At 39.5% G+C, this 20,097-nt stretch overlaps 2 protein-coding genes across 2 annotated transcripts in view; one reads left to right on the plus strand and one right to left on the minus strand.

Moving 5' to 3' along the window:
• Nucleotides 1-3,274: 3,274 nt before the first annotated feature.
• On the plus strand, nt 3,275-5,185 carry sf3b6 (splicing factor 3b, subunit 6). The gene is made up of 4 exons (XM_032586301.1): nt 3,275-3,417; nt 4,119-4,237; nt 4,513-4,651; nt 4,785-5,185. The coding sequence occupies exons 1-4, from the start codon at nt 3,388-3,390 to the stop codon at nt 4,872-4,874; spliced, it is 378 nt and encodes a 125-aa protein (XP_032442192.1). The 5' UTR covers nt 3,275-3,387; the 3' UTR covers nt 4,875-5,185.
• A 1,052-nt stretch (nt 5,186-6,237) lies between these two features.
• vsnl1a (visinin-like 1a) overlaps nt 6,238-20,097 on the minus strand; it is a 34,142-nt gene continuing 20,282 nt past the window's right edge. The window contains exons 3-4 of the mRNA XM_032586298.1: nt 9,362-9,577; nt 6,238-8,382 (exon numbers count right to left, since the gene is read on the minus strand). Of these exons, the coding sequence (XP_032442189.1) occupies nt 8,185-8,382; nt 9,362-9,577 (414 nt within the window). The 3' untranslated portion in view covers nt 6,238-8,184. The remainder of the gene's footprint in view (nt 8,383-9,361; nt 9,578-20,097) is intronic.

Consider the following 20,097-nt stretch of genomic DNA (forward strand, 5'->3'; position numbering starts at 1 on the left):
TACCAAACCAACAGAACACCGACACATGTTCATTATTACCGACCACAGCAAGACTAGTTTACCATGCAAATATATATGATTTTGAGCTTCAAACAGATAACTGTGTGAAACACGTTGTGTTTTTCCTAACTATCAATGCGAGAACTACCCAAAGACGTTATCCTTTTGTCAGAAAAACGCCATATGCGATACAGTTAGCAAATTTTACTTTCAGTAGCAACTTGGCTAAGTTACTACATAAAACGGCCGTTAACATAACAGGTCATGTTGTTCGCTTAATTATTAACGGTCTTCCAGTTGTCACACAAAGCCTTCGCCGCAATTAATCGAAAAGTATCTGCTCCAATATATAAACTCACCGTTTATTTATTTTTGGCGAACCTGTCCAATCCTCTTAACACCTGAAGTGACGGTAGCTCACCAACAAGCCGCCTAGGCGTTTCCACCTCCGCCCAGCAGATCCACGAGCAGCCGCGCTGACGTGAACAACGTCGAAACTTTCCGGACTTTCTACTGCTTTAAAAGTCGGTCCGGTCACGATGCTTTTCTCTTGCGATGTTCTGTGTTCTCAGTGAGAAGTTTAGCTGTTCCCAGAGGAATTTAGTTTAATGAGCAAACCTCACTGCACACAGCCGTTAGCTAACGGTCGCTAGCCTAAAACCCCACACAAGCGCGTGCCTAACGTTTCTCTCTCTCTTTTTTCCTCCTCGCGTGACCCGGAAATACCATTAGGTTAAATGAAATAGCGTTCAAAAATCTAAAACAATACGTTGTTTAATTTTCAGGTAAAAAAAACAAACATATATATATATACACTGCTCAAAAAAATAAAGGGAACACTTAAACAGGTGTTTAACACTTAAAGTGTTCCCTTTATTTTTTTGAGCAGTATATATACATAAACGATGAGTTTAAAAACCATTATTACTCAAATGTGAGTATTAATAATTTTATAAAAATATAACCTAGTGTTAAGCTTTACTACCTTCATTTATCAGTTTATGGTTAGATGTCAAACGCTTATTTAAAAAAAAAATAAGCTGGTGCCTATCTCCAGCTATCGTTAAGGGCGAGAGGCGGGGCACACCCTGGACAGGTCGCCAGTCTGTATGCAGGGCAACACAGGACAAACAACCATGCACACACACACACTCACACCTAGGGAGAATTAACCTTTTGGACTGTGGGAGGAAGCCAGAATACCCAGAGAGAACCCACGCATGCACAGGGAGAACATGTAAACTCCGTGCAGAAAGACCCCCAGGCCGGGAATCGAACCCAGGACCTGTTGCAAAGCAACAGTGCTACCAATTGCACCACTGTGCAGCCAGACTGGAGTGTGGAAAATAGTCAAGGAGTAAAAAAAACCAAACTAGATTTATCTAACTAATCTAATTGCCTTTAGAAAGGAAATAACCTTATTGCACACGTTAACTGATTGAACCTCCAAGAACCCAGAAGTTGGGTTCCTTCATAGTGACTGAAAAAGGATCTGTATGGAAGTTGTATTTATTGCAGTGAACCAGGACAAGTTCCACTGTCTTTGTCTGGTTACAATGTGTGTATCCTGTTGGATGCTTGGCTGTTGTAGTAGTGTCGGTGACACCTAAATCTCCTATTTGGAGTGGAGTGAATACATTTTCTTCTTTTTTATTCCATCTTGTTTTCCTTCCTTAACAAGGTGACAAAATGCTGTCTTTCACTGGTTGGAACAATTATTGCTTGTTTTCATACTGATGAAAATTTACCCTTTTCCCCAAATCATTCTACACTATTTTAATATGAACTGTTTTATCTGCCATATGTGGCAACACTTTATAGCCTAAACCATCTTTCCCAGGTGCGGTCTGACGAGCATTATTAATCTTTCTTTATCACTTTAAATGTGTTTAGAGGCAGAGCTAAAGGATTTCCTGTTTTTCTCAAACAGGAAATAATATATTTCATCATCAGAGAGAATATCTGAGCTGTGTATTTTCTTAAATGCTAAAACCAAACGTTTAGCTTTTTCGTGAATGGTTACGGTCACCAATATTTAACACTGGCAACGCATGATTGAAGTACTACCTCTAAAATTGGCATCTTTGCATGTTTTTCTTGCCAATGCTTATGCCCTTTTATATTGGGTTAAAGTGTCATGTGCATGTACTATTCCATTGACTGACATTTAATTTTGTTTTTCTACACCTATCACACAAAAGTCTTTGATATTTCCACATCTTATCACAATTATACAGTAATTTTATAAATATTCTTGTTAGTTTTCTCCTAATTCCATCTAGAAGTTTTATTTATTTTTTTGTCATAGCTCATCTTTAGCTAGGTTAGTTGTCACTGTCTATTGTAGAGTGCTTTGATACTTTCTATTAGCTAATATTTGCCAAAGTGTTGGAAACAAATATATCAAGTACTGCTTCTGTTTATTGTGCTCCTTCCCTATTATTAATACAAACCAAATTATAATGATATATTCCTCGGCTACGTCACCATTTGTGTCAGTTTTATTTCTTTAATTCAGAGGTCAGAGTACTAAACAGCCTTTCAAGGCCAGGTAATGGCTTGTGAAGCTGATGAGATATAGAGACACCTAGTGGACATTTTGGGAAATAACACAGCCATACTGCAGGGTTGTTTTCTTTTTGTCTGGTTGTTCGAAAACCCCTAAACTGCAAAAGATACGATAGTGCAAAAGTGGAAAATGACTCTTTTTTAAAAAGAATTTAAAATTGGCTACAGATATAACATTTTTATATTTAAAAATTTGATTGTGTACATTGGAGGCCGTATGTGTCGTATCTTAATTAACATAGAAAGAAATTCATTATATACACCTGCAAGTAAATAAATAAAATATAAATACATTTTCACATAAATATTGAAATGTTTAAGCAATGTACTAATTACACAACGAAAGAAATAAATAGACGACATGTTTAACGATTTATTTAATGACCTGTTTCAATCAGTGGCTCGGATTTTTCATAGGAATTTAACATCTTTCCCATCAATAGGGGAAAAAGTAAGATATGAAAAACATATCTCATATTTAGGATTACTACATTAGGACAGTAATATACTATAATTGTCGCTAACTTATATATCTGCATATATTTTACAATATAAGTCAGAATGAGTGTAAACCTAACTGTTTCGACAACGTAGTATGTCCAAAAAGGTGGCCACGAGCAACAACAGTCCCCGTGTGATGAATTCTGTATATTCATTTCAGCACCACAGGGGGCAGCACTGCGTTGTTCGCCTCTAAGTTTGTAACCGGAAGTTTGTCACAAACCAGCGACTTGTTGCCATTTTGACGACGATAGAAAAACCCAGAACACTGCGTGCTTGTTATTCACCGACGTATTTTGTTCAAATTAACCCGCCACCATGGCTATGCAAGCAGCGAAACGCGCTAACGTAAGTTAAAACCAATCTACTAATGTAATTATTAGCTAAGTCCTTACATACTTAATATCCGGTTCATTATTAGCACACGGTTAGCCGTTAGCACGCTAACTAGAGCGCCCGAGACGAGCCTCGGTTACTGTATTTAAAACTATTACAGTGCTGATTTCTATATTTGTTCCACTGACGTTGAAGTGTGTAATACTTTATTAGTGTGTGAGAGCTTTGATGTATTTTCCTAATTGTATATGAGGCGAAAAATGCTGTCAGACATGAATGCTAATTATTAGCATATGGGTGTTTACGCATACAGGTGTTTAATTTTATGTGTTTTTACCAGTAAAACAAACGTTTCAGAAGCTTGGAATATTTTGGCAAAAGTCTATCAATTCTAAGTATGTTAAGAGTTTGAAACAGAGCTGCTCAAAGTTGGTACCAAGTCCTTAAAACGTTAAATGTTCATTAAAAATACGAAATAATCTGATAGCTACAATTAAAAAATTTAGTAATAATCTGTTTGAGCTACAATTTTACTTAAACTGGTTTCTTTGCTAGTCTTTAAAGTGTACAAATAAATGGTTTGGAATGCATTTGTGTTTTGTTTTAAACTAATGTACAGGCCTGAGAAGCTGTAAACAATCTCTGAGATGTCTAAATGTTGTTGCTTCCTCTGTGATTCCTGAAAAAAAATAAATAAATTCTTGTCATTGCAGATCCGATTACCTCCTGAGGTGAACAGAATCCTGTATGTCAGGAATCTTCCTTACAAGATTACAGCTGAGGAGATGTACGATATCTTTGGGAAATACGGACCAATACGACAAATCCGAACGTAAGCTCAGTTTCAGACACATTTTTTTTGGAATAAAGTGAACTTTGTTAATATTTTTGTAAAGATGGAATGTTTTCCTACGTTGACGATAAAAATCACCAAATCACCCACGTGCTTTACTTGCGAGATTTTTGCTTTTGCTGTTATATTGTTATACAAAGAACGTTGTTGGTTTAAGCCAGGACGTCCTCTCCACATGTTACGTTTTGCTGTAAAAAAAAAAATTAAACTGCACATGTTGGTCTGGTGCTCACTGTGTTTGTTTCTCCTCTCAGAGGGAACACACCTGAAACCAGAGGAACAGCTTATGTCGTGTACGAAGACATCTTCGATGCCAAGAATGCCTGCGACCACCTGTCGGGCTTCAACGTCTGCAACCGTTACCTCGTTGTTCTCTACTACAATGCAAACAGAGTACGTCTCAGCGGCACAGCCTTTCACAGTCTGGTCCCCAAGCAAAGCCAAATAATCACTTTGTGCAGGAAAGGGTTAATCCGTCACGTTGGTTCCAGTTAAATTTGGATTTCCGTGTTATTGTTTTTTGCAGGCGTTCCAGAAAATGGACACGAAGAAGAAAGAGGAACAACTAAAGCTCTTAAAAGAGAAATATGGCATCAACACAGACCCTCCGAAGTAGTGTCTCCGAGGCCTCTCGTCTTTCAGTTTTCATTCTTTGTAAAAACAAAAAAACAATTATTCCCCCCCTTGATTGGTTTATGCTTGTGATTACAATTGTGGATAATGCCATTTTACACATTTTCTTTTATTTCTCTTGCTTTAAATTGAAGCCAGACAGTTTCTATTTAACTGTTTTATTTTGATCCATCCAGTTCAGCAGAAATGGTTCTGATCTTTTTAGTCATCTCTCTGAACAGGAAGCTGGAGTCAACATGAACCGCTCATGTAGAGTTAAACTTTTCTGTAAAATAAATGCTTCTTTTTCTAAAAGCCTGTTTCCCTTCTTTTCCTCACACTCTTCATATAATTATGTAAACGTGTCGCCCTCCGAGTAAGCCTGTGAGACCAATACACTTCAATGCGAGCTTTATGCAACCAGGAGGACTCTGCTTATGTGTTTGACTCGTCTAAATGTAAATCCTCAAAATGAGAATTAATATATTTTGGGAAGGATTTTTTTGTTTATATATTTTTACCCAGAAATCAGTTCAAATTAAACTCTACACAAGAATACATAATTGTTTATATGTCCTTTTGGAAAAAGGACATATTGTTATATGTCATGTTATATGTCCTTTTGGAAAAAGGACATATAACATGAGTGACACCTGAGTTTATCTACAATAAAATTAGAACTGAAATCCAAAAGTGGGCTAATTTACCAAATAAATTTATACATTAAGAATTTCAATTTAAAAAGATTGTCTAAAAAGTGAAATAGAAGTACAAACTGCCTCCTGCAAGAATTAAGGAACGGTAACAGTAAAAGTTGAAATATGTAAATAACATATATTTCATGTTCAGTTAGCTTACAGTAGTGTTGGAATTTACTTAGCATTATTTGTTACATTTCTGACTATTAGAGTGTAAAATCTTGCAGTACTTCTTGAATAGTTATGTTTTATTAGCTACAAGTTCACCAACCACAAAAATACATAATATTTTTGTGATATATCCATAATTTTTGTTCAAATTCTAGAGACGCTTGGATTAAAAAAAAAATAGCAGCTTTATTGCTAGTTTGGCGTTTTAGACCCAATTTAAGAAACAATTGCAATTTAATCAAAATTTAAGGCTGTCTACAGACTTACCAGGTCGTAAAATGAACTTTAAAAAAAATTTTTATTTCTGAATAAGTTCATTCCATAAAGGTCAATACATAATCCTTAAGAACGGATAAATTTGTTCATTTATGCGAGGTGATGAGAACACAATTTTCTGTTCTTGAGGATTATGCATCGCCTTAAATTAAAAACTAAATACTGATAGAAAAAATGTTAACATCAAAGAAAATACATACCAAATCAATAAATCAAAGTGAAAACTGTTTAATGCATTTATTAAGCATTACTAGGCTTTTCCATTCCTGGAAATTCCAAATATTTCAGATGTGGATGTTTGTCTGAAAGGATGGTTGGTTGAGTTATCAGACCAGACAACTGCCCATAGAGTTTATTTTATTAGATTAAATCACAACACAGGGAGTAGTGCAGCCATGTCGTCAGGGACACAATACATGCTACAAAAGAATAGTTGTTTTTTTTGTTTTGTTTTTTTTTACACTGTTGCCATTCCTTTGACTTGGAAACCTCTCAGCAGTAACAGGGTCGTAGTTAGAAACATCATCAGGCCTAAGATGTTTAGATTGGACACTTTACCAGGGTTACAATCCACACTGCTGAAGGGACGAAGATGGACTAACATGATAAATCTTTATTGCCAAATCTGCTTCTTTCTTCTGTTGTCCCACTAAACGAATACATAAAGTCTGGAATATACTGGGGCCAAGCAAAGTCAGTAATGTCACCGTTGGGAGGTACTACTTCACTGGACTTCGATGTGTAGAACGTATGAAACAAAGGGAGTAAAAAAACATACAAAAATCAGACTGATTGGTAAAAGAGAAATACTTTGAGGGGCCGAAGAGGACAAGTTGCAAACACCTACTGAACAGAAAACCTCGACCTTAAGAGCTGACCTCTTGGAACACCACAAACACCTCGCCTCTGGGTTACTTTAATACTCTTAATTCCTTGTAATGATATGCAACCTGTCAGCCAAAATGAACTAAATGTGACAAATAAGTAAAGAGAGTTGAATCAGAGTAGTTTTCCTAATATAACTCCAGCCTGTTCAATCCTAAATCTGTCGCCTTCATCGGGTTTGCCTCGGAGTTCTGCTAGTTTAGCTCTCGTCCAAAACGACACAGTCCTCATCGCTCGGCGTCGGCCAACTCGTAACGAGATAAGTGTGCTCAAATGCACATCGGGCAGGGGATATTTAGGTCTTAGCAACATATAGCACAGCTAATCTACAAGGAAACATGCTCCCACAGTTAAAAGCAATCCAAAGAAAAAGTCTCAACGGATCACAGAGCTTACAACCCGTACAAGAATACTCGTAGGAGGACGTACAGCAGGCTGATTTATTTTGAAAAAGAAAAAACGAAAACAACAACAACAACAAAAACAAACTGTCTCCCCTCAAGAGTCACTGCGTCGCGTTGATAAGGCTTTCTGTCTTCAATCACCGGATGGGAAATTTGACTTTTAAGGCAGAACCTAAAGGCATGCAAATGAACAACATTGACTGTATTCGTGGACGGTACAGGCTCGTTCCGGTGGGAAAGCTCGGGCTAATCCGCCTCGTCTAGAGCTAATATTTGAAAAGACGGATGGGAGGGGTACTGGAAGAAGGTACGCCGTCGTAAGAGTTCGGTTCGGTCGACAGGTTTGGTGAAACACGCACAGCTAGCATCGGTAAACTCGGAACAATAAATAGAGTAGCGGCAAATTCAACGTTAGCACATCACATGATGCGCAAGCTCTGGTAGAATGAAACTGAATGGAAAATACTTTTGCACACTTCACATTTTGGCAGTTGATCTATAAATAATTTAGTATATATTCATATTTATATTTCTTCATATATATATAGTTATTATTTGTGCAAGTTGTTTATATGTAAAGATGTGTGTGTGTGTGTGTTTGCAGGTGTTGTTTTTGTGGCGTTGGTGTGTGCACCCGCACACCACTGTATGCTGTGTGTCGATGTTTTTTTGTTTCATAGCAAATAACGTTCTCATGCACACGAGTGTTTCAAACACAAGAAGCAGATCCATTGAAAGGTAGTCCAAGCATATAATTTTTTCTCTTTTTTTTTTTTTTCAGTGGAAATAGCTGCAAACTGAATGGAACATGAAATTCTTTCTGTGCAGTCCGTGGCGGCTGGTGGGGGGGGGGGGGGCGCCCTCTCCGCCGCATCCAGGCCTATTTCTGGAGGTCGCACTGCAGCAGTAGTACGATGGACGGGTCGCTCTTGGCCGCCTCTTTGAACTCCTCCAGCGTGATCTGGTCGTCGTTGTTCTTATCCATCTTGGTGAAGATCTTGTCCACCCTCTGCTCGGGCGTCAGGCCGTCTTCGTTCATTTTCATCATGATCACCGTGCCGACCATCTTGTAGATCGCCTGCCGAGAGGAAAGGAAAAGGCAAAGAGAAAGAGGGTTTATCGAACCCATGTGGATAAAACAAGCATGTCAAGCCTGGGGGAAGAAACGGGGAAGTTTAAAAGTATTTTACACACCTGGCAGATTTGAATTCCTTTCATTGTTTTATTTAATTCACTCAGTCATTAATGTACGACAGCCTATTAGTGAGTGAAGGCTATTAGAGCGGTTTTGGTAAATTTCCGCCCAAAACCTCTGAAATTTTTAGACTAATCTCAGAAACCTTCTAGAAAAAACTTTTGACTTTTGAAACAGAGAAATGCAAAATTTCTCTGTTTTTGATAGATTTATCTCACAATTTCAAAGGTTTTTTTTTAGAACACATTTTTGATCTTTGGAACTCAGAAATGTTCTTGTTTATTCTAGATCATTTCTAAGATTAATCTAAAAATGTTTGAGGAGGCTTGGAGGAAATTTACTCCTTTTTTCTCCTTCTACCACGACCCTACTATGCCATCGTAACTATTAAAGACATATTTCAAAAGCACAAAAATAAAGAAAATATATATTTTTTATTTCCAGTTTTAGCTTAATTACCGCTCCGATTGTGTTGTTCTTTCAGCAAATAGTTGACAATCAATATCCAATTGGTTGACGTATAATTCAATAAACAATTCATCACGATTAATCCAATTTATTGTTTCAACCCTAATTCCAACCCTAATATCTGTATCGACAGCCTGAAAACATTGACATGTTTTCCAGATTGACTTGTTGTTTCGTCCTGATTGGATTTGTAGTTATAATTTGTTACGTTGTTTTCTTTCAGATACAACCATTTGGGGTTCTAGTTTTTAGCAGAACCAGTAAGTTAATTTATCTTTGCAAGTAAAACATCAGCAGATCCTGTAGCGCGCCAATATCCTGTCCAGAACAAGTGGTGCGTGAACTCAGCTTAAGATGCGGCAGAGTTTTTTTTAGTTCCTTCGTGCAGGGATACCTCGATGATCTCCAGCATCTCCACCCGTGTGATTTTGCCGTCTCCGTCGAGGTCGTACATGTTGAAGGCCCAGTTGAGTTTCTGCTCGAAGCTGCCTCGCGAGGTGATGGACAGCGCGCAGATGAACTCTCTGAAGTCGATGGTGCCGTCGCCGTTCTTATCGAAGGTCCTGAAAGCGTGCTGGGCGAACTTGGACGCGTCGCCGTAGGGGAAGAACTGGTAACGAAACAGAAAAAATATACATTTTTCACATATTTGGTACAAGCATCTTATATTTTTTTCCATATATATATATTACTGAGCACATATTCTACAGAAATCTTTGTAGTCCTGTTTCGGGTAGCACCACCTCCTACGCTGCTGTCTCCTTAAATGGTTTAAAACGGCTTCCAGTTTGTTCGTGGAAATAAGTGTAAAGTCAAGTCGAATTTTTAAAGATATTTAATGTAGATCTGCTCGCCGTGTTTCAGTGCTGGCAAAAAAAAAAAATAGACTTCCTGTTTGTGCTGCTGTCCGTGCAATCAGTGCATGTCAGCACTGTGAACATGGGGTCAGAGGTTAATACAGTGACTGTGAAAGAGCCCTGAGCCCCAGCTCAGCTGCTGCTAACTATAAACGCTGTGAAGCTGAGCGATTCATTAGATATAACCTAACACTTGACCGTTCTAGTAAAAAAAAGTCAATGGGCAATCTGAGCCGACTGAGGCTGCTCTCACAGGTCTCACGCAAACAAATCAGGGTCGGCTGCTTCGGCCTTCATCAGGAGAAGACAGAAAATATGAAGAGAGACACGTTTCAAGAGGCGAAAATAGTTTTTTTTATGTCGTGCTGCTACTTCCTGATTGCTAATTCCCATTTGCATTATTTATTATTTTTCACCTTTTCTCTTTCTACCAAAAACTGCATGACAAAGGTCTTCAGTCTGGTGCTTTGGTCTCAGCTAGCCAGTTTTTTTGAAGGCCAGTTTTGTTTACAGAGACTTTGTAATTAAGTTTATTTGTTGTTTCTGTTTTTGCTCTTGTTTATTTATTTTGGACATTTAAAATGTCTTCCAGTTCCAGTGTTAAATGTTCATTAGAATTTAAAGTTTATTGATCTTTCAGAATGCGTTTTTGCATTATTATGACATTTCCATTACATTACTTGGAAATGGTATCAAAACAACAATATTATCGTTTATCGCAATAACGTCTGGGACTATTTATCGCTCAGGAGAATTTGTTATTGTGACAGGCCTAATTTTGAATGACTTTTCAAAATGATCTTGGTAATATGTGACCAAACACAGTAGCTACTCAGTAAGGTGAGTTGTTGTAAAGCTATTGTACAAATGTTTTCTCAACAAGAATAGTACAGTAAATATTGTGTTCACTAATTGGTTTCTTGTGTGCCAATGACTGGTGAAGTAGATTTACCAGCCATTACTGCCTTTATTGTTGGAAAAACAAACAACAATAGGTTCCACATCACTATGCCACACTATGTCCTTCCCTATGTTTGTAGTAGTCCAATCACAGAGAAAAAAAGGCAAAGACGACACTTCCATCTCTTCTCCCCAAAGTAACGACAGCATTGACAGATTGTGTGGTGTCACAACAGGCGGGTTGAGGACTGAGGGCAGAACTGGCGCCCCCAGCAGAGAAGTACGGAGGGTTGGAGATAACTGAAAACAGTCAGAACAAAGGATCCCAGAGAAGGGAGGAAGACAAGGCTGAAGGGGCTTAGGCAGTTTCAAACAGATGCAAAACCGCTCATCTTCAATGAGATGCCGCCCGTTGCAGATGGGGGAATCAACCATGCAACTTGTTGCTACTGCAGCAAACCAAACCATCAGTAGGGGAGGGGAAATGCGGGGGAGGCAGTGCTGGATGGCAAAGTGATGAGGAGAGAGGGCAGTGAAGAAATGACGGAGGAGCCAACTAAAGCGAGTGTGACGGAGCAAGTATTAGAAGAAGCTTTGCGGCTCTCTGATCGAAGTTCGCTCTAATAAGAACTAATCTTAGCAAGAAAACCCCTTTGGGACTGAGCGGGAAGCCACCAGAATACACGAGACACTCTCTGAAGAAAGGCAATGTGGCTTTCTTCCTGCAGGCGCAATCCTCTGTACAGACCCTACATAGGTTCATTAGCCCCGCCCAGGAGGAGCAAATGGATGGACAACTAAGGAAAAACATAGAAAAGATTCAGAAAGGGACAGTAAACAGACAAAAACACTACATGGCACGCAACTTCCCTTTACCGTCTAACCTGATGTAGTTGCAAATAAACAGCCAGGGATATCGGGTGATTAATGCTTCCAGAAAGTCTCTGTCCTCTGCTCATCTGGCCCCTATTGGCTTTCATGGCTGTTTAATGTGGTGGTTTGGATCGGGCCATCAAAGGACAGGCTAAATGCCAGACCGCTTCTGTCCACTCTAGGAGGGAACAAGACCGCCAGATGCAAGGGGGCGGGGTGTAGCAATGGCTAATGTCATTCGGCATGTTTGTGTGTGTCATTGAGAGGGTAGACAAAACATATTCTGTGAAACTAATATTTGCTTTAACATCCAATCTCCACACACTCTTATACACCCCCCCCAAAACAAACAGCAGTTAACTGGAACATTGAAGCCTTTATAGTCAGCCTGCAAGTCGGCACTGATCCAAAAGCCATGGTGGGTGGAGGAAGGAGGGTACAGACAGAGGACACAAGTCTTCCCATGGATTGGATTACTGCTACAACCTAAACCCTCAACTCCATCATGGCGACAAATGACTCTGGGGTTGATTAAAACGTATCTGCGTAAAAGTCTATTCTTTCACGCCCATCTCCATAGTCTACCCTCCCAAATCTGCATTTGAAAGTCGAGCTAAACACTTGAGCTGACTTAGTGACGGCTTAAAGGCTTCAAGAGATGAGTGTGTGGGTTGTGATCTAAGTGAGGAGGGCATATTTCCCACTCGAGATGCTGTTTCAGTTTGGGAACTGTGTTTAACTGGATTACTGTTATCTAAGAACCAAGAGATATTTTGTGACTTTGAAAGCGATGAGTTATTTCAGGTCCTTGTTATGACTCCCTCTGGTTCTCCCTCTCTCTCATTTATGCATATTTATAGGCAACATCCCACCCACTGACATATATGAGGTACTTTTCTGATTGTATTATGTTGAGTATCAGATCGATCGGTTATGTAACGGTACACTTATCATTTCCTGCACTTTCTAAGGATGAGGTATTCCTCTTGATGGCATCTCTGAACAGCTGGCTTACAAAGGGTGGAATAAGATTCTCAACTGGAACAAAGCTCAGGTTGGGGTTCAGTCTTTCCCCTTCATCAGAGGTTTTAGGTATCTTGGTATCTAGTGGAAATGGGATGGTAGGATGGAATGGGATTGATGTTCCTTGAACTGGTATGTTGAGGTAAAAAAAAGGAGCTGAGAGTCTCTGAGCTGATTTGGGAACATCGGGAAAAGACTTCTGGGACACAGCCACCATTCTCGAGCCCCCACTTTTTTGGGGCAGCAAGTAAAATCCTTACTTGTTGCAGATACTTTAACTAGTGCAACTGTAACACTTCTATAAGTATGTAAAGACCTGGTATCATAATGCCGGCGTTCATTGAAGTACCAGCTTTTTAGGCCTAAATGCACTGATATTTTTAGGAGTATCTCCAACATCAAGACATTTGAATTTTGAGGAATTCAAATGTCTTGATGTCTTGTTTTGAGAAATGGGGTGTTTATAATGGGGTGTTCCATCTACCTTAAATGTTGAATCTCAAAGTTTAACTGTGCTTCAGTTTTAATTCGCAGAACAATTATGATTTGTTTATTGACTATAGTCAGCCAAACAAACCGAAAATATTTCTCCACATCTAGAACATTCAATCACCTTAGCAAATGTTCTGACATGAGCTCCACAGCACTATGTACCTGATCCGATGAGATTTAAACCATCAGAAGGAAATGGTTTTCTGCTAACACTCGCAATCAAACAGCTGCAGCTGATCCAGAATGCTGCTGCTCGCGTTCTCACTAAAACCAGGAAGATAGAGCACATAACACCAGTTTTAAAGTCCCTCCACTGGCTCCTTGTAGCTCAAAGAATAGACTTTAAAATACTGTTGTTAGTTTATAAATCACTGAACGGCTTAGCACCACAATACATTAAAGATCTGCTGTTGTTGTATCAACCTTCCAGACCTCTCAGGTCTTCCGGTTCTAGTCTGCTCTGCATCCCCAGAACCAGAACCAAACGAGGAGAAGCAGCTTTCAGCTTCTATGCACCACAAATTTGGAACAAACTTCCAGAAAACTGTAAAACAGCTGAAACACTGACTTCTTTTAAATCTCAACTAAAAACCCACCTGTTTAGAATTGTATTTGAAATGTAATCAATTACAAATTTATTGATGGAACTTGACTTAATGCTTTGTTTTTGATTCTATGTTGCATTGTGTTTCTGTGTTTGTAATGATGTAAAGCACTTTGAAATGCCTTGCTGCTGAAATGTGCTATACAAATAAAATTTGATTGATTGATTGATTTAATTACAGTGGCAGCCATATTTGTTTTTCAGATCAGAGCCGAGGACAAGCCTCCAACTTTCCGAGACAGAATTTTGACGTCAGGGGTCGTCGATGTTCAACTGGCCAACTTGGGGCGTCTCTTGCTCATCAGCTTTTTCCAACTCTCTTGATCTATCGAGACTAAAAGATTACCTTGTTGCCACGGTTATGAATTACAACAACTGTCTGAAACAAAAAAAGTAAGAGAAGAAAAAAACTTTCAGCTGCTAATTGTTCAAAACCAGAGGGAACAATTATCCAAACGTGCAACGAGTCAACAAAAAAACATGAAAGATCAAATCAGAGCTAAGGTAGCCTCGCTACTCCAGGATGCTGCCACTAATAGCACCACAATTCCAATATAATGGTAAGAACTTTACCATTATATTGGTAAAGTTAATGGTAAAGTTAACTTGTCATCTTTTAAGACAAAAGAAGTCTTGATTATGTAATCAGCTACAGCATTTATTGTACTTTTAACCAAAAGCACGCAAAAGTCTTACATCAAATTACTTTTCTAAATTTATGAAAAAACACTAATGATTTTAACCATTCTTATGAAAAGATGATCTGATAACAATATAAATGTAATCTTAACATGTAAAGACAGGGAAATACAAAATAAAGCAAAGTATTAATACATAAAAATAAATGCTTTTGTTGCTTTACATGACAAAATTTAAAGAAGGAAGCTCAACAAGCTGCCAGACAGCCAAACAGGGCGACCTTATATGTGATCACCCATGCAGTCAGTGTCCTATAATGTCTTTTCTGGACTGCCGCCATGTCAATTCCACGCTCCTGATTTAGGCTCACGGATTGAGCCTCTATTCTGTCCCTGTCCACGTCGTTCCACCTGCTGCCTCCATGTGCGTGCAGACACCACGAGTGTGTGCAGACACACGGTCAGACAAGCACCACACATTGCATGGCCTCTCTCCGCTATCTTTCCAAACTAAATGGATGGTTCAATATCATTCGGCCAGCGGATAAATGGTTGCAGGAGTGGTGCCAAATAGGAAACGGGCTGTCTGCTGTTAACTGTTTACTGGTCACAAAAACATAAATGTTACGCAATGGAAAAGCAATATGCTATTGTTAAATAGGTATATCCATAACATTTTGTCACAGTGCAACCACAGACATCATTCTGTTTTACTGGGATTGCTTGTGGTAGTTCAGCACTAAGCACATGTGTTAGAACTGGAAGGAAAATGAAACTCTTCCAATTTTCTTTTTTTTTTTTTTTTTTTACAAATAAAAACTGTTGCATGCATTTGTATTCACCCAACTGAGTCAATACTTTGTAGAATCATCGTCCTCTGAAAGTACTGTTCCAAGTCTTGTGAGCCTATGTTTCTAAGGGCTTTGCACATCTAAAGACACATGTTGCCACACATTCTTTGTAGAATACCAAGGTCATTCAGATTGAATGTGATTCCAGATCACAGTGGCAAGCTTTCTTCTTGCCGCTTTTCAATGAAAGACAGATTTTTGCTGCCATTCAAGCAGAGTGTCCATTACTGCTGTGCGCAAAACTTTTTTGATATTCTGCTAATGTGGAAAAATACAATTTCACAACTGTGGTGTTTCCTTTAAATACGAAACTAAATTAAAATCCCAGGTGAATAAGTTTGTTTACATGATGAGTCATTAAAAATCATGGTGGCGATGGAATACCTAGCGATACCATTAGCCTTCAGAGGAGACTTTGACGTCTTATTGAGGCACTGGAGTGACACAAGCGTGTTGCTATTGCTGTACATAAACCAAAATGAGGTGAAATGTGTTTCCGTTGCAGTTTTGCGATACACCAATTTCGATACGGCTGAAAAGTCCACCCCCTCCTAACGTGAAAACGTTTGAACAAATAACATGTTTTTTCAAAATCACCTGGTTTCCATTAACCTAAATTATTTCTGTAATTCCAATTTGCACTAATTTATGGTAAGTGGAGTTTTCTGCTCAATGCTCCATTTGCAGTTGAGGCGTATGGCCATGTCTTGGTAGGTTTGTTGAGTCATATTTTTCCAATTTCAGATTGATGTTCAACAATCTGAAAGCTGGAGTATTAGAACATACCAGCTTTAAACATTTTATACTCCAACACAACTTATGATCCAGAAAATATGGTAATTGCTTTAGTCGGGCTTTATTCAGAAATTTTAGAATACAATACAACTCCTACAATACAAAGCAGCAGCACTATTCTTCCTCACAGCAAACATCCGCAGGTTGAACTTCGCGTCTGACATATTCCCACCGTGAAGGCGGAGAGCGGTGTAAATAACGCCTTATGTTTCATGGACCCTTTTTCCAATATTGTCAGATGAAATGCAGTCTGCTAGCAGAAATACAGCGCTGTTCCTGACAGGGCGAGCTGCCTGTGCATATGGGTGTTTACACTGCTTCGTCAAGAGCACTCTGCAGATGCTGCTTTATTGAGCAGAATGCAGGGGCATGGCGGGAGGGGAGGGTGAAGGGGTTGAGAACGGGAGAGGGAAAATGCGTATAATCCATGGCAGGGACACATTTACAGTGTCTGTCTACGTCAGCTCTTACATAAACCCGCAATGACGAGCCAAAAAGCGTCAGAAACGGAGCCAGCGCAAATCTGTAGCCGCGGCTGCTTCCAAGCCTGTAGGGTCTGCACTGGTACACACACAATCACACACACACACTCGCAAATCCCCTTTTGCCCTGGAAAATACGTTTTTAATCATCCTCTTGTTACTTTCGCCTGGGTGTTTGTCATGATGTGATTATCACCAAACACCAAACTCAAAGAACTTAGCCGTTCTTTGTCACTGAGGAAATTTCTCATTGATAGAAATGTTGTATTCTTTTTAAACAGTGTACAGTAAACATGCAACAATGAGATAAAAGTCTGTCGCACATCCTTAAGAACGCATAAAGGAAATAAAACGAGAGAAATGACACACAGTTTTGAGATGAGATAATTGTACCATTCAGGTCTTTGTCCTTTACTACTCAATCCATTACGGTTTACAGCAGGGAATAATTGTTGAATTATGTTCATTTATGTTCATTTTTGCCATATCCCAAAAGAGAAGAAGGTTTCAGACGAACCCACTTGAGAATGCATTGTTGTCCCTGCCGGGAAAAGCAATATGTTAATACATACATTTCTTCTTCTTGTTCTTTTTTTTTTTTTTAGCTACAAAAAAAAGTTTTCTGGCGGAACCTTTGTTTTCGTGCGTTTCTGGAGCCACCAGTAAATCTGACGCACACATTTTTGCAAACAACACCAAACTCCTGAAATTAGTTTTTACCATTTTTTCATTTTGTTTCTCTTGAAAGAAACAAAACTTCAAAGTTTGATTAGCCCACACCTAGCAGCTGAGAAAAAGGTCCAACAGGAAACTGGTGCTGGAGTAGCGCTGTTTTTTTTTCATAGTCAGAGGCCAGAGGTTTGAAGCACAAAGAACAAGTTTGGCTCAAAAACTCCTTTAAGCATGAATTTACTATAAATAACTAAACATTGTGGGGTTTGTTTCTGGTCAGGGAGGTGGCTTGCTGCATCAATCCTTGGCAGTGGCAGCTGTATTGTGTCTCTTCATTTTGTTGTCCTATATTAGTGTGAACATGTGCAAAATGCTGAAGTGCAAATTAAAATGTAAAATACGTACACTGCCTTTCACGCTGACTCAGACTCAAACTGTACCTAATACTCTTATGGAGCTCTGCAGATTAAAATTTCATAAGCAACCAGGCTCATCCCTCCCTTTTCTAAGACACTGTAATCTGAGATGAAGAAATGGTTGGATTTAGAGAGTCCTTCCTCTTAGATATTATTTGATAAGAATAGTTTCTACATGTATTCCACATGTCAAACATAGCAAATATAAAGTCCCACTTCTGACACCAAAGTCTGCACAAGGAGCCCCCCAAAATAATAACTGATTATTTGCTTTCAGTGCCTGGAGATATGCGCCTGGACATCAGTGTTGTACTGCGGAACATGGGATTGAGCCTGAACCACTGATTCCTGAAAAGCTGCTGGTCACTCAGCGTGAGATTTAAGAGGAATTTGGCCTGGCCCCCTCTTTGACCCCGGTTATCTGTGGTTACAAAACGCCCATCTGCTAGCAATAACCATGTGTGAAAAGAGCAAATGGCAAATCACCAGCAGATGGCAGCGTTGAGTATGAACTCTTGCTTCATGTGTGGGGATGGGGAGGAGAGCAGTTGTGGGCATGCGGGAGAGAATAAGCGATGGAGAAGTAAATACAACTAATTTGTACATGGGGCAATGTGGAGAACTGTTTATTCTGATACAGAATTTTATATTTAGTGCTAAAAATTGATTTAAAATAATCAACTCTCCATCAGAGCTTATTTCTAGTTGTTCTCATTTCAGACTGAGATGTAAATCAGTAAGAAAAAAAGATGCACAAGATGACAGCAAGCAGAAAATAAATCACGGCTGGGCTGTCGGGTTTGGCAGGTAGACCTGAGGACTACCCCTCTGTCTTAGTGACGCAAATCAAAGTGAGGCAGAACAACAGAGGAAGAGCAGCTTGCTTATCTCCCCTCACCAGCGGCGTGTCCGGAACGGCTTGTCTCTTGAGCGCTTGGCAGATAAAGACGGCAGCAGCTCGCGCGGTTTGAAACGGCCTATTTAAAAAGCTGATATCAGGCATGTGAGCCCCTCCGGCATAGCCTGGGCCAAAAGAGAGGCAGAAGAAAGGAAGAAACAAAGAAATAGAGAGAAGGAAAGAAAGAGGCGAGGGTAGGGAGGTGAGAGCGAGATGTAGGAGTGTGAGGAAGGGAGACGGTGAGGAAATACCATCAGGACAAAACACAACACACAGCCTCCGTTTCTCGGGGTGTCCACACGATGGTTCATTACTCACATTGTGCCTTCATTTCACATGACTCATCGAATCTCTTTGGCATGGATTTATTAATCATGACTGCTCAATCCTTTCTGCGTCTCTGCATGCATCGGAGAGATTTCACCTATAAGTCTGTATGCAAATGTTTGCGTGTTCCCATTGTCACTGTATTACGTCTTACCAGGAGCACACGCCATCAAGATATCAAGATGTCTCATATCCTGTCCCTCTAGCCTAGTAAAAACCAGCCTGTTATGCTTTGCTTCATCCAGAGGATCTGGAGTCCAGAACCAGATCCAGATCCAACCACTTATTGAGAAATGGGGCTCCAACCAATCATTGGTTATAGAACCAATGATTGGTTGGATCTGATTGGTTGGTTGGTTGCTGGAGGCATGGATGCTGTTGAAGGTTTAAATTTTACCCAGCTGCTAATGTTTGGCTGTGACGTATATAATGCGCCAGTTGGACGTTATGAAGTTTACCGGAAATTGCCGATAAACTTCATAAGTTTATTTGGCAAGGATGGTTGTTGACAGAGGATGGTTGTCAGTCAAAAACTATCCCCCGCTGCGAAGACAGACGTGCCGAGCCGAACCAGACGGCTTTTAATGATAATTTGATATTCGGAAGCTTAGCCAATGCGGCTTCATTCACTTCCTCTGCTGCCAGTGCTAAAACCACAGGTAGACTACGATTCTGCAGCACCACAGAAAATTGTTGCCATCCTTCACAACTTCTCCTTCTTCTTTACACTGACTGGCCTGGTAGAAGTTCTAGCAAAGAAATTGACTTCAATGGGAGAAAACAAGTGAAGGGAGATGAGAATTGAGCAGAAATGTGTAGGTAAGCAATGGCCAGGCTACTATCCTTCATATTTAAAAGCCATTCTAAAGTGACCTAACAAAAACATTTACTCTCACCCATGAGGGACGAACACAGAGCAAGGCGAACTGTTTCCTTTCTTTCCATAAATGTCAAGAAATAAAGCAATTAATATATGGGAAGGAATTCATGCCAAATATTTGTTGTGAACGATGCACCTCCATTTAGAATGTGTATATCGGGATGAAAACTGCTGTAGATAGAGGGTTTCACTACATGTAAACTCCACCTGTACTGTAAACAGTAACTTATATTTACTAAACAGAAACTTATATTTAAAAATCTAAAGAAACAGCTAAAAATGTGCTTTTTCTATAAGATGTGATGCTAGCAAAAATTATGCTAGCTGTAGCATTCAAACTTCCACTAGGTCGGCAGCACAGCTAGGTAATACACGAAGTTTGAAAAGCACTCATTGCTTGAAAGATGCTTTTCCCACAATAA

This window comes from Xiphophorus hellerii, chromosome 15, assembly GCF_003331165.1.
Source record: "Xiphophorus hellerii strain 12219 chromosome 15, Xiphophorus_hellerii-4.1, whole genome shotgun sequence".
NCBI lineage: Eukaryota > Metazoa > Chordata > Actinopteri > Cyprinodontiformes > Poeciliidae > Xiphophorus > Xiphophorus hellerii.

Bases quoted from the DNA above. Each gene is read 5' to 3' on its own strand.
- sf3b6 (XM_032586301.1), top strand. From the start codon at position 3,388: ATGGCTATGCAAGCAGCGAAACGCGCTAAC. The intron at 3,418-4,118 runs GTAAGTTAAAAC...TTGTCATTGCAG, and splicing joins AAGCAGCGAAACGCGCTAAC to ATCCGATTACCTCCTGAGGT. The intron at 4,652-4,784 runs GTACGTCTCAGC...TGTTTTTTGCAG, and splicing joins TCTACTACAATGCAAACAGA to GCGTTCCAGAAAATGGACAC.